General features: G+C 42.1%; 1 protein-coding gene across 6 annotated transcripts; it reads right to left on the bottom strand.

Annotated features, from left to right (window-relative positions):
• Positions 1-4477: 4477 nt before the first annotated feature.
• Positions 4478-13804, bottom strand: LOC119128718 (E3 ubiquitin-protein ligase RNF38-like). Of its 6 annotated transcripts, none has more exons than XM_037261425.1 (13): positions 13490-13804; positions 12657-13065; positions 8585-8637; positions 8284-8465; positions 7644-8061; positions 7431-7571; positions 7112-7303; positions 6584-6745; positions 6401-6504; positions 6181-6262; positions 5994-6115; positions 5689-5788; positions 4478-5327 (listed from the first exon to the last, which is right to left on the bottom strand). In XM_037261425.1, exons 2-13 carry the CDS (start codon positions 12946-12948, stop codon positions 5265-5267), a joined length of 1911 nt encoding a protein of 636 aa, XP_037117320.1. In that variant the 5' UTR covers positions 12949-13065; positions 13490-13804; the 3' UTR covers positions 4478-5264. The 6 variants fall into 6 exon arrangements, with proteins under 6 accessions (XP_037117320.1, XP_037117322.1, XP_037117326.1 ...); XM_037261427.1 differs by having other exon boundaries at positions 12657-12954; XM_037261431.1 differs by lacking the exon at positions 13490-13804 and adding an exon at positions 10053-10135 and having other exon boundaries at positions 8585-8634; positions 12657-12797.
• Positions 13805-13917: the final 113 nt, after the last annotated feature.

Below are 13917 nucleotides of genomic sequence, written 5' to 3'. Positions count from 1 at the left end.
AGTGAGAAGGTTGGTGTCAAGAAGACTGTGCCATCAAGTCAGGTACAAGAAGCAAACAATTCCTTAGAGGTCTCACATGGCTCGGAAACAGAAACACGTGATAATAGAGCCTCCCCATGCCAATGAGGTCAGACACGATGGCCACTTTATAACATAACAAGCATGTGCTCAAGAAGTGATATGAAATCTGCAGAAGGTCGGAAATTAAGAAACATTAGCCATTGATAAGACAGAAAGGGCGGTAAAAACAAATAAAGAAATAAAGACCTTGAAACCACTGTTGAAGACTGTAAGGTGATTTCAGAGATTTCTTTCTAAATATACTACACCTATTTGCTGATCATTGCCAAAAATGTGCAAAAACTCTGAAGAAGTCTATACTACTGAGTTGTGGAGGTATAACAATAATCTGTTATTCATCATTTCTGCTTTCCAGATTTTGGGGGGGGTGCAGCCAAAAGATTGTCCAAGTGATTCAGTGAGGCGTCCAGCATGAGTCACTGCGCCCTCACTATATTTAGTAGTCACGAAGTTGGATGGCCAGGACGACTCGCACGTTCTCCACCACATAATTGTTACCAGTACATATGTGCAGGTAACAAGGCAACTACACCCCATCACTCCATCGTTAATGCAGAGTTGCTGGTGCTCCCTATGGTAGTGGAGGCGGACATAGTTTGGCCTAAGACTAAATAATCCTGTTTATGTATATTGGCACAACACAAGTAGCTAATACATGCCAAGCTACAGCAGAAGCGAAGAGGAAGAAAAGTGTGAGTAGATGAATCAGGCATGACGGCCATCACTTTTTATTGCACATGATGATGCAGTCGCAGCTGGTGGGTCAGAGGTCTGATCGCTCATTTTGGAGGGGTGTGAGAATCTCTGCATGAGTGGAAAGGCTCAAGGCGTCCTCACTCTGCACATGTCTTAGCCTCCATTGAAAGGACCCTGTGGTGGAGAGGGAGGATATCTGGACTCTACATACACGGATATGAAGGTGCATCTCTCAAAGTGTAGACCCAGAAGAAAAATCTGGGGTCAAACTGTTTTAACTTGGGCCACTTTAGGCCTAATTATATTCTCATGTAATGTTTCAATTCATATGTGATTTATTTTAATAGCATTATTGATGGTGGACTTTTCTGACTACACTTATTGGCCACATTATTAGTTACACTTTCAACCTAAGGAGTGCAAATACAAGAGCGGCATGAAAATCTGAGTTGTCAAAAGTACTCACTCTGAATGTGAGGTTACTCGTCAACAGACGGGCTCATGACAAACTGCAGTTTGTTTACATTCAACCTGTCCGACAATCATCTCTATATTATATGTTATTATATTTATGTAAGTAGGGGCTGTAGTAGGGGCAAGGACTCCACATCCCTGCTGCTTCCAGCTGTACAGTCAGCCGGAAAAGGGGGAAAAAATGCTACTCTGCCCACCAATGCAGACATGCGTCTCTTGGAATGACTGTAAGACTGGTAGCCTGTCAAGATGTCATTGCTCTGATGCAGTGGACAGAATCTGAATGATGTGGCAATATTTGCATATTTTCCCTTGTTTTGCATACTCCATAGACTTACTCCTCATGTTTTCTTTCATTTTTATTTGGACTATGAGTGTGACCTTTGTATCCATTCATTCCACTCCTGTGGCCATGCCCTATTTTGTAAAATTATGTTCCAATGGAGAAATCTGCATAACTAAAAAAAACATCAATATGATTGTAACATACACAAAAGTACATATACGTTGTTTTTTTTTTGTGAAGGCCTCACAGGATGCCACTGTCTCCATGGCAGCCCTCCATGGAGCTTCTCAGATAATCTTCACTTCAGGGAGAAAAGCACACAGAACAGTGCAAACATAATCCAAAACCAGCAGCAATCTGACAGGCTTGGAAAGCAAACACGTGTAGTGGGGAGGAAATTTGACATTTGCACCATAAACCGTGTTTCCATGTCACATCCGACGTGTACCGTGGTGAAAAGGCTTGCTCAAACCCCAAAGCCGAATTCACATGCAGTGCATTGTTTAAACTGAGGATGGCGTCACACAAACGTTGACCAAGACAGTAGACACCCGTTTTAACAGTTTATCAAAAAAAGGTTGGTTTGGGAGTGAGAACCTCTGTGAATTCTAAGGTCCTGTAACAGGTCATGTTGACAGGTTTAACAAATATGACCCCAAAAAATATTTTTTACAGCAATGGCTGTTGATATACTGATACATAGCGTGCTTGAATTGTGCTGGAGAAACATTGTGGGATTTCTTTTAATAACAATGACAAAATATCTGTTGCAGCAAAAGCTGTTGCAAAAGTGCTTTATAAATAAAGTATTGTAATATAATTGATTTGTAATGCAATAATATGAAAAAAAATTGCCTTTTCTCAAAAACATTGATTTAAGATTAATTTATTTACTGTGTTCAACAAATGTTTACTGTTTTTTAATCACGTAAACGTTTCTAGAGAAATTTTGTGCTGACCCGGAATCTCCCCGCTTTTTTATCTAGCACATCAGGTTTTCATAACAATAATAATGATGATGATTGTAATGCGAGTAATAACAATAATATGATAAGTAATATGGTCATATATTTAGTAAATTTTATGGACTAAGCCTAAACACAAAACACATGGAATTATTTTCTGAACCATTCTAGCAATGAATTGCAACGCAGGGTAGAAGATGTGATGTGCAAAGTGTTATAGGTCAAACTTAACTTAAAATCTGTGCTACAAAAAAAGTAAAGGCATTTTAATCAGTATCAAAAATACATTTTCATGCATCAAAATTAAATTTGAATATACAGTGAGTTCATGGGGAAACGGTGCGTTGGATACTATATATACTACAAAAGCCCTTTTTTCCCTGTTAGCTCCCTGGAGTGTGAATGGATGTAGCAGACTATGGAAAAATCTGGAGGCTTGTGTTGTCCACATCATGCATGTCCCAGTATCGTTAGGATTGTACGTCTCACAGTGTATATTTCATAAACAAGCCAAGATCGCCTTCTCCTCTTTGGATTAAAGTCCTCACCTGACGTTACCTCTTCCACTGAGGGCCTCCTTGCTTCGATACCTATCCCATCCTACTCCATAACTCATTACTGTCTGTCTGTTGGTCTGTCTGTCTGTCTGTCTGTTTCAATCATGTATTTGGGTCCGTCCCAGTCGGTGTATGACGCCATGGTAGTGATGGATTATGACAGCCGTGACAAGGGAAATCCCCTTCAAATGTGTTCGTCTCTCTCTCTCTCTCGCTCTCTCTCTCTCTCTCTCTCTCGCTCTCTCTCTCTCTCTCTCTCTCTCTCTCTCTCTCTCACACACACACACACACACACGCACACACACAGGTTTCATTTGAATAACAACTAATGCGTTCACATTCAACCCTCACACTGCTGAGTGCAGGTGGTTTCTTAGTGCTGGAAGAGAGGAAGACAGTGCTTGCATGTGTGAGCGTGACCCTAAAGGGAGCAGGCAGCTTGAGCTCCATGCCCTCACTTTGTTGTTATATATACATAAGAGCACAATGGAGATTCCATGTAGCCTGTCAGCTTGGGACAACAGTCTCTCTCTCGCACGCGCACGCGCGTGCACACACGCACACACACACACACACACACACACACACACACACACACACACACACACACACACACACACACACACGCATGTTTCTGTAAAGTGTGCCGAACCAAAGTAACCCTGTCTGTAAGCTGAATTCTCACAGAATGTGTGTGTTCACAAAAACAAATATATGCAGTGAAGAGCTCTGCCAAGTGATTCACATATCAATTTGGATCTTGCCAGGTTAGGACAGAATGTGAATGTCATAGTCTTCTGTTAAAGCTGGCTCTTTAAAAGCATGTTGAACTAAGGCTAAGGTTTAAAAGTAGGAGTTAAGGCTTTAAATTGGAGTTTTAAAATAAAGTAAAGGTTTCAAAGTATCCTTTATATATATACATACTATATACATATATATATATATATACACATATACATATATATACATACATAGATATATACATATATATACATACATAGATATATACATATATATACACATATATATATTAAAAGGTGAGTTCTCTAAAAAGTGTAAATAAGAACGCTCGAAATGCGGCAGATCTTGTCAGATGGTCGTACAGAAAAACGTCAACACCATCTTGTGGCAGCTTCACGGGAGCACACCACTCAGACAAACATATCACCTTTCTTTGGGAAGGGCGCCAAAGAAGAAAAAATATAAAATTAAATTTAATTGAATGGACACATGATGAAAAAAGTAAGACTGCTCACGTAAGTAAATTGTCAGTGTCAGAAATTTTGGAAACGGGGACAATGGCAGCCTCGAGCCCTAGATTTCCTTCATACAAAAGTTCCGATCCTTGATATAACTGTCCTAAATAAAACGGAAAGGGATGGGTGGGGGGGAAAAACAAACCAAAACAAAACAAAGACCAAGTTTAAAAACTTCTTATCAAGCCTTTTATTTGGTATACAGATATTCATACATTTATACAGTATACATATTTATATAGTGAGATATATCTATATAACATGTGCCACTGCAAAGTCACAAACATTCAAACAAAGAAAAAAGGGGAAGAAAATGCATATGTGCTTACTTTTAGTGTTGTGAAGCTCTTGTAATAAGTGGAGACAAGAATGAGGTAAAATGCCAGGCAGGACAGTCACTCATTATGGTCAATATAACCACTAATTCATGAGGACCATCAAAAAAACAATGATTAAATAGTGGCACCATGGACCCTTGAAGTCAAACTAAAGAAAAATGAATTTCTTAATACACATTGTTATATTATACATAAAGACCCACAGTGCAGGAACATACAAATGGAATATTACCAATCACTCATGAGAAGTCATCCTGTCTTTACTCTGACATACATTCGGCACACATGCAGACCTGCACGTTCATGCTCAAATGTCCACAAAAATCTCACACACACAATCCTCTTTTAGAGGCTTGCATAATAAAGCTGACCAAAATACACGTGAACTCTTATGGTGCACACATCAACACAGAGTAATTAAGTAGGAAGGTTGTGCCGTTCAAAAAGAAATAAGAACAAACATTGGGCACACACAACTTAAATAGAAATAATGAAGGAAACTGTGTCTGTCTGTGCATATACAATCATGTACATGTATGTAACAGATGAGGAAGAGGCAGAGCAGGCAGTGCTGAAAATGTCTCATTTGTATTGTAGCATGTGTCATGTGATCACTCAGAATCTCTCTGGACCTCGGAAGCGTCAGCCCTGCAAATGGGACACGTCCGGTTGGCCTATAGAACGAGATGACCTGTTTAGTTCACCATATACAAAATTACTGCCACCTAAAGGACTGCAAATTGATCTCCAGTGGTATTAGTTATTCCCACAGAGAGAATATATGCTTGCGAGTATTGTTGTAGGCTCTGTTTGTATATATCGCTGCTCCTTGTGCCAAAGTATCAGATGTTGTAAAATTGATAAATACTGTAACATCTATGTCAATTCCCTTCACGTAGTTCATGGGGTTTTGTTTCTTTTAGCGTTAATGTAGCGGACTTTGCTTAGATGAAAATATATGATTAGGTTGAATATTTTGATGTTGATGTTTAATTCCCTTTTCTTATGTGTCAGTTGTCCAGAAAAGAAACTTACCCTCAGCCATTTATCGACACACTTGCCGTGGAATTCGTGGCTGCAGGGCAGAACTCGAAGCAGTTGGCGGGACTCAAAATCACTCATACACACCACACACCTGTGTGATGACAACAAAAGCACAACAAATTTGGTGTGCTAAATTGAGTTTGAAAGAGCTCCTAAAGGAGTATATCTATGGAAATGCTTTAAATCTGTGGTCCCAAACCATAGAACAAAAATTATTTTTGTGATGATCATATACTGAAAGAAGTTACATTTAATGATTTATTAAAGAGGTGTGATGCATTGGCGGCTGCATTTACAGTGTTTGTTCAGATTGATGGTTATTTGGGTTGAAGCGATAGGAAGGAAGCTGCTCAATGTCTCCCTTGGTAAGTCCTCTGAGTTTGGCCTCCCCAAGACGCTCAGCAAGATTGAGGAGGGCCTGCAACAGGGTTCAATACAAAGTTTTTCTTTGGATTTCTTTTTTTAACTGCCTTATCGACAAACCTCATAATTTTCCACTTCTCCATCATCGACATCCAACTCAAGACTGATTGCAGGGCCAGTTGGCTGGACAGGGAGCATTGATCTACAGAGAGAACATTTTGAACTGTTAACTACATTTATTATTATCTTTTTTCAAATGGCCCTCACAACACAATAAAAATGTGTGTGCTTTCTCAGAAAGGGAAGCTGTTCTTTTAAGTGAAAAAGGAGATCAACTCACAGGAAGTAAGGCAGGAGGCTGGGGTGATAAGGCGAAGGCGGCAGCGGCTGTTGCGAGCGGTACCTTCGGCCCGCGAGGCGACGGGGGATTAAGTTTGGGTAGGACTGGGAGACAATTGGCATATGCCCGTCGGCTTAATGTTGTTCCATTCAACAGCAAACTTTAACTGGTCTTAGGACTCACCACTCCAAAGAACTCCTGGGGCATGGGCTCATGGGAGAGGAAATGGAGCTGTGTGGAGTGTGGGGTGAGGGCTGGGTGGGTGGGAGGAGGGTAGTGAAGTCCTGCACCCAAAGACAGATGCTCTCCCAACAGCTCCACGTCATTTTCTATCCTCTGTAAAGGCTAGAAGAGGTAAATGGGGTAAAAAAACAAGTGTTAATATTACAGCACTGACACACTGTATGGATCAATATCACATACAAGCTGAGACTGATGAGGCTTGCTCGTGTTAGTTTCCATTATTGGTACTTAGATTATCATCATTGGGACCAAAGAAGATTAGAGTACCTGAAATACTATATATTCTCTTCAAAATGCCATCTTCTAAGTTGAATGTCAAATGCATGTGGTTTAAGTAAAAAAGCATTGTCACAAACTACCACCAGAATGTTCTCATGAGCTCCATCACACAGGCACATATAAGCATAAAAAAAAAACATGGAGAGATTATCAAAATTTTATAGCCCCAAACTGTTCTTTGCTACTTACTGAACGGGCCTGCTGTGTCGTGTAGGGTCCAAACTGTCCAGGCTGCGGCAGGTGAGGTGGATGGTGGGAAAGGTGTGTGGGAGGATGAGGGAGGTGAGGAGGTGGGGGGAGGAGAAAGGCTTGGTCACCGGATAGCAGGGAAGGGAACGGGTAGGGCATGGGTAGGTGCTGCACAGAGCAAGTCTGCAGGACCTGACAAGAATTATGAGATGTCAGAATATAAATGACAGTATGTGGGTAAAACTAGCCAAGCAAAGGCCTAGATGTAGACTGTACTGTGAACGTGTAGGTTATGTAGCTGCGAAACAGAAAGACTCACAGGAGGCGCGACACTGCAGACGGGATAGTGCTGTCCACTGAAGACGACCGAGCATGCTGGGATTTGCTGCGGGGCTGAACGAGGCGGTAGACCAGGCGGAGGCCCCGGGGGGGACACGGGATATGTTACCGGAGCTGAACCCTGAACATGGAGGAAAAAGGATTGCAACCATTGTTCAGTCTGACAGCCATTAAAGCAGTCATTTAGACTCACCTGTTCCTGAAGGTCCAACACCCCGCTACTCTGTTGCTGCGATGGGTGTGGGTGCTGTGGGTGTGCCGCAGGGTGCAGCAGTCGAGGAGACAAGTTTGAGGACGGATGAAGGGGTCTCGGGGAGGGGTTTGGGGGGTGGTAAACTTGGCGCTCTTCCATGCCGGACCCGGGCCCTCTATGGGGCTGCTGGCCATAGGGCAGGTAGCCCTGAGGGTGGGCTGAGTGACGGTAGTTCTCGTCTTGGTGGCCAGAGGACAGCCCATGGTGGGAGTGCAGGTGGTGATGGTGGTGGTGGTGGTGAGGGTGATTGTTGGGGTGGTGATGGCTGTTGTTGTTGTTGTAATGGTGGTGGTGATTGTGTGTGTGGTGATGACGTGTCAGGCGGTCTCTGCGGCCACGAGGGCGTCGCATTGGCGGGCTGAGAAGAAAGAAGAGTTTGCGGTATAAGCTTCTTTGTTGCCTTTGATAAATATGAAGCACTAAATCAACCAATAGATGTTGATTTTACTAGTGTATTGACTCTTTAATATAGGATGCGCAAACTTTGATTACTTGGTTTCCCCTATGACATAAATTAAATCTACGCATCCGTTAAGGGGGGAAAAAAAAAAAAAATGGCAGCGTGTGACCGTACACTTACCTTCTTCGATTGCGGACAGGTGTGTGACATCTCTCTGGTGCATAGTGGGCATGCGGCCTGCGACTGGGGGTGAGCTCCCAGGGACGAATGGGAGAGGAAGGGGTAGAGGAAGGCGCGGAGCTTAGATCTAAAATGGACTGCTGAGAAAGCCGCTGTCTTTTTGGGCTAGGGCTATCTTCCATCTGAAAACAGTGGACCAAAAAAGTGCAGTGGTTGTCCAGGAAAATGCCGAAATTATTCAAACAAATCTAAACGTAAAACAATTTGTTAAAAAAAGAACAAATCATGTGTCGTGGCTTACTTTGTCTCGATCGTCATTGAACACATTATCTGGATGAAAGTGTAGCACTCCTCCTGCAGGCAAAAGAGAAGCAAAGAATGGGGCAATATAATCAGATAAGATGATGCTGAGAAAAACATCATCACAAGACGCTTGTTGAGCCAGCACGACAAACTGGCCGCCTCAATCTGATTTTCCTGTGCAGGATCACAAAGGATATAAAACAGTGATCGGTCTGTTACCCCACGTATGAACGGGCGTCAGGCATCGACGTAAATCACTCAGTGTTGTGCTTCTTTGGTCTGACAGGCTTTTTCCATAGTGGCTCGAAACAAAGCAGAGGAAGCTCTCTGTGGAAAAAGCTGCTCTGGATCTTTCATTGTAGTACCAAAAACATCTGCCACTGTATGGCGCTTCTCTCCCAATCTTTGGATGGCGACATGCTGCTATGGTTGTTGTCTTTATTAATTGTCAAACCAATGCACAATGTGCCACAACAAAGCGACGCTAACTCTTAACCCACTCTGAAACAGCTCTGGGGTTTACTTGATAGACCGGAGTTAATTTACAAAAAAAAAAGCTTGAAATATATCTTTAAATATGAATGCTGCTGGGAAGTACAGAGAGATCTAATTTGGATGGACACCAAATGGCAAAAAGAAAGTCCATGGATAGCTGGCCTCCTGAATGAATCAAGTAATTAAGATTCATGAATTATTCACTGACAAATTATCCCGACGAGCCCAGAGGTCATAGGTTCAGCAGTTTGCTTGATTTATTTTGGGCACGTCTATAAGCTTTTGAGCCGGCCTGCCACACAAGTGCAAAAACACTCAAACTCAATGTAAGTGTTCTAAAAAGCTCAAAATTTACAAAGTAATTGTGAATCCACTGGACAAACCTGTAATGCAGTAAATGCTGGAGAAGTGCCATTGTGGCCAAAACGACACTCTGCTCCTCCATCAACGATTGGTTTGTTGTAATTCCCAAACTGACCACATAGGCAAGCACATTTTCCACTTTCTCCATTCCTGTTTTCAGCAGGAGCTGAATATATTTGTTTTTGAGAAATGTGTTTTTGTTGTTGTTGTTTGAGAGTTCAAAAGCATGATTTTTCTGTTCAAAACAATGCATTACAATCAAATCAAAACTTTGCCAAATCCTGTTAACTAAACTTGCAGCAAAGAAACTTCTTGGGTTGGGCTAAATAACCAACAAACAGCAAAGAAATGTGATGAATATGTTCTGAATAAAAACAATATATGGCTAGCCGCTTATCTGACAGGGCACATGTGCAATCTGGAAGTAGCACATACACACATTTTTATGCAGCATGAAAATACGTCCTTCAGATGACAAGACTTTGTTTGGCTTAAGCAGGGCTGAAAAAAAATATTTCATCACCAAAAGGGGTAGGGTAGAAGAAATCTCCCCCTCCTCTCCATTCCATGTCTCCCTCAGAAACAACAGATCTGAAAGCACACCCAACCTCTTTGTTGTCCTTTGCAGGGCCACTCTGGGGCCATGTGATGTCTGCGATAGTGATGGCTCAAAGACACCCCGCTAGCGACTCTGAAGAACAGATGCAAAGACGGCTGACTGAACAGCTGACACCGGAGGCAACATGCCGTCGTCATAGCTTTCTCCATCGACTTCTAGACCTTGCTGGGTCCTTGTCCCGCATGCATTTTGGGGAGAACTAGATCTTTAAAGCCTTGGAGAGAAAACAAGCTTATTTCCACAGAATAATGGTGCTGTTGAAGCAGAACACAATTGATTCCATTTTATATGTATTATTTTATAACTAAACTTTTCCTTAAACCAGTGCACAGTATAGACCTTCAGCTGAAAGTAGTGCTGTGCTGTGCATAAAGGTAAGGCGATGTATAAAGTGAATGTACAGATTTAGGCAACATTGTTAATGACAACCTACACAGATTAAGACTGATAATAGATGCTTGCAGGAACTGTGTAGAATTGACAACATTCTGCAACCTAATAATTTGGGAGAAAACAGTAATGTTCCTAAGATATGTCTGCAGTGGATAAGCGTAAAAAAAATGTGATCCATGACCAAAGGGCCTTTTGTTTGATTGCCGCAGCCAGTATTACTATATTTTCATCGGTTTCAAGCTGCAATGAGACAACAAAGCGGTCCTAATTTGAAGTCTTAACTAACAACGGTTGCTTCTTAAACATTGTCTTGCAATGCATGTTAGTGAAATGCAAACAAGCAGACAAAACAGGACTCTGTGAAGCCTGCAGCAGCAAATGTGTAATAGGGACAGTCGGAATGGCGCACGCCGACACTATTAAATGACATGTCACGCCTCTGACTGTGGAACATTGGCTCACCATCTAAGATTCCACGCTGAAGGGGAGCATGAGGACAGTTTTGTTTGGATCAGTGTAGCTGCCACTAAACAGTTTAATGGGGGTGGTTAGTTTTAGGAGGGCATTGTGTTAATAAATTCAAGGGGCCTACAGATTATTATGGGTGAACCGCTCACACACTCAATATCAATTCTTGATTGATGATTTTGGATCACTTTCAATCTGATGTCACGTAAATCTAAAATTAATCTTTCATTCGTAAAAAAATTAATTAAAAAATCTGGGTTGGTCCTACAGCAGCGAAAGAGCAAACCATTCTGACTAAAATAAAGAAAACTGTAAATACTCTACGTAGACATATTACAATCGCTTAGACTTCATGTTAATTTTTGCAAAATTATGCTCATGCCTAATGCGGCAGGAAAACAATTGAGGTTTGTAGATAGTTGTCAGGCTAAGGACTACATGCACCATAAAGGTCAAAGTTTAGCACCCGTTTTTACACAGATACACTCACTGGCCACATACATGAGAAACACAGGAACAAGTCATTTGTGACCCGCTTCATAACTCAAAACACATATCTCAAATTATATTTCTAGCCCTACCCTCCTAACCCTAAAGAATTGTTGTTGTTGTTTTTTTAGTATTTTATTCAGGAGCACTTCATAAGTTTTTATGTCGAAAGACAAAGTCAGGATATAGTTAAATATAATGTAAAGAATGAAACAGTTTTGGCAAAATTTTTACCTGCAATTGACTTTACTTCGCTTATGGGCAAGAGCCCTTGACAGACATACTGCCACACTTGGAGCCAGTCACTCTTTAGTAGTACATGGCTATTTGTTAATTTATCAATGCCAGCCACATATAGTAACAGGAAAAACAAAGAAATGCTCTTCCACTGACTAGGTGATTGATGATGAATAATTAACCTGTATATCCACTTTGTGAAAGGTTTTGCAAAGTTGGGCGCAATTATATTTTTTTCCAATGTGAAATTTGTGCCCTGGCTCAATAAAGCTTGAGAAACACTCGCTTAAAGGGCTATATCACTGTGACACGATGCTATTGATTAGCTATGGTGTCTTCATTTAGGTGTTGGCATGACGCAAGCTACCTTTATAGCAAAGTGATGTACTTGTTTGATTAAATAAACAGCGAGGAACTCTTTATTTGGACAGTAAACAGCTTCAAGAAGGTTTGCTTATTTGCAACCGCAGGTTTTTATATAGTTGAGCTCACTGCCTCCATACTAAAGTCATAGCTCAAAATTTGAATACAAAAGGAACAACATCATGGGTATTTGCAAGATGTTTTTTGTTTTTTTTAATTGACACTTAGTGAGAAATGGTATTTGTATTTTTTCAAATTGGGATCCATTTAAATTCTTATAGTTTTATAACACTATTGAGACTGAGAATGTTTAACTAATCAGCTGAGGGGAGCAAATATCTCATGTTAGATGTGGTGCAATCCTACAACATGCAAATTAGTGCTAAGATAATGAACAAACATGTCAAATAAAATCAATATTATCGTTGTAAGTGCATAGGTTGTAATATAGAACCACCGCACTGTATCTCACTGAGCTGTTGAGGTGAGTGCAAACAGTGGACAAACGTCCATTATAACACACAAAGTGTTTTTGTTCGAACCACATCTCGTCGATGAAGCCCAGAGGATGCTTGGTAATAGCCATCCTCACCCCTATCAAAGACGAATGTAATGGTGTTTCAAACAGGCCCACGCCACTTACCGTTACCAGGGTGCCGGTGAGCTCCGTGACGCTGCGCCCCTGCGGGCAGGTAAGTGCCCGGCTGCTGCTGCTGCTGCTGCTGGTTCTCCGGATAGCCGCCGCGGCCGCCGTGATGCGGTGCCCAACCGGCGTTGCTTTGCTGCGGGAAGCTCATTCCTCCTCCCCCTCCTCCGGCGCTCATCATGCTCCCGTTACCGAGCGCGTTACCGCCGCCGTTACCTCCAGCGGGGTTGCTCACGGCAAAATGATAGAAGCCAGACCGAGACCGTGAGCGTGTCCTCGGGGGGTCCATGGTTGGCTGGAGCGGTCGAGGAGGGCGGCGACGGTGGTGGTAGAAAAGTAGGCGAGAGACTCAAAAGAGGAATGGAACCTCCCTCGTCAGACAGCTTTTCTCAGTCTTGCTTGAAAGCTAGTTAGCGCGGAAGATGGTCTTAATCGGAAAGTGCTACTAAAATGGGGATTTTAACCGTAAATCTTGCACTTCAACATCCAAAACTAATGAACACAAACACAAAATGGACCAAACAAAAATACACTTTCTAATGTCTTTTTTTTTTGTCCCAAAAGATTAGCACTGACGCCGACTGTGACTACTAAAAATCACACACAAAGTCAACTCATTTGGTTTGTTACCAACTAACTCGTGTCCGATATAAACTGGACTTCTGGTACATATATCAGCGATCTTTACAGGACGAGTTAAAGCCCTCACTGAATCAACATGGCTAAGCTACAGCGGGTTAGCAACAAACATTAGAACCAACGAGAGCAAACTGTCACACTATTGTCGCATTAACTTTTAGGTTTTGAATTAGACGATCCGATCAACCTACCCGATCGCGGTGCAGTTCCACCCCAAACTATACTGGCACGTTCATTAGCATAATGTCGGTTCCCCTAAGCTAGCACAAGCTAACAGGAAGCGGGCTGCGATGGGGGAAAACAAGTCCAACCGTGGCGACGTTAAGTGGACACAAAACGCCGTGTTATGTCGACGTAAGGCCGACAAACGGTGCTTCTGGGTGGGCCGCGCTCGTCCAAGGGCACCGAAATGGGGAAATATGAACGTTTTGTCGGGTTAATTAATTCCCCTTCTTGGGTTCGCTATCAAATGTTTTCTCCGGTCAGCAGGGAGTGTAGTGGAGATCAATCAATGGGAGTTTTATACTATGTTCAGTTCCTCTCAATCGATCCCTGAAACATTACAGCACGTATACTTGCCTCGTTTTGGGATTAATCGACTGCACATGAAAGTTAGTTT

This window comes from Syngnathus acus, chromosome 10 (assembly GCF_901709675.1).
Source record: "Syngnathus acus chromosome 10, fSynAcu1.2, whole genome shotgun sequence".
Taxonomy (NCBI): Eukaryota; Metazoa; Chordata; class Actinopteri; order Syngnathiformes; family Syngnathidae; genus Syngnathus; species Syngnathus acus.
Note: the sequence above shows the minus strand (reverse complement) of the source record. Positions and strands in the feature narration are given on the sequence as shown.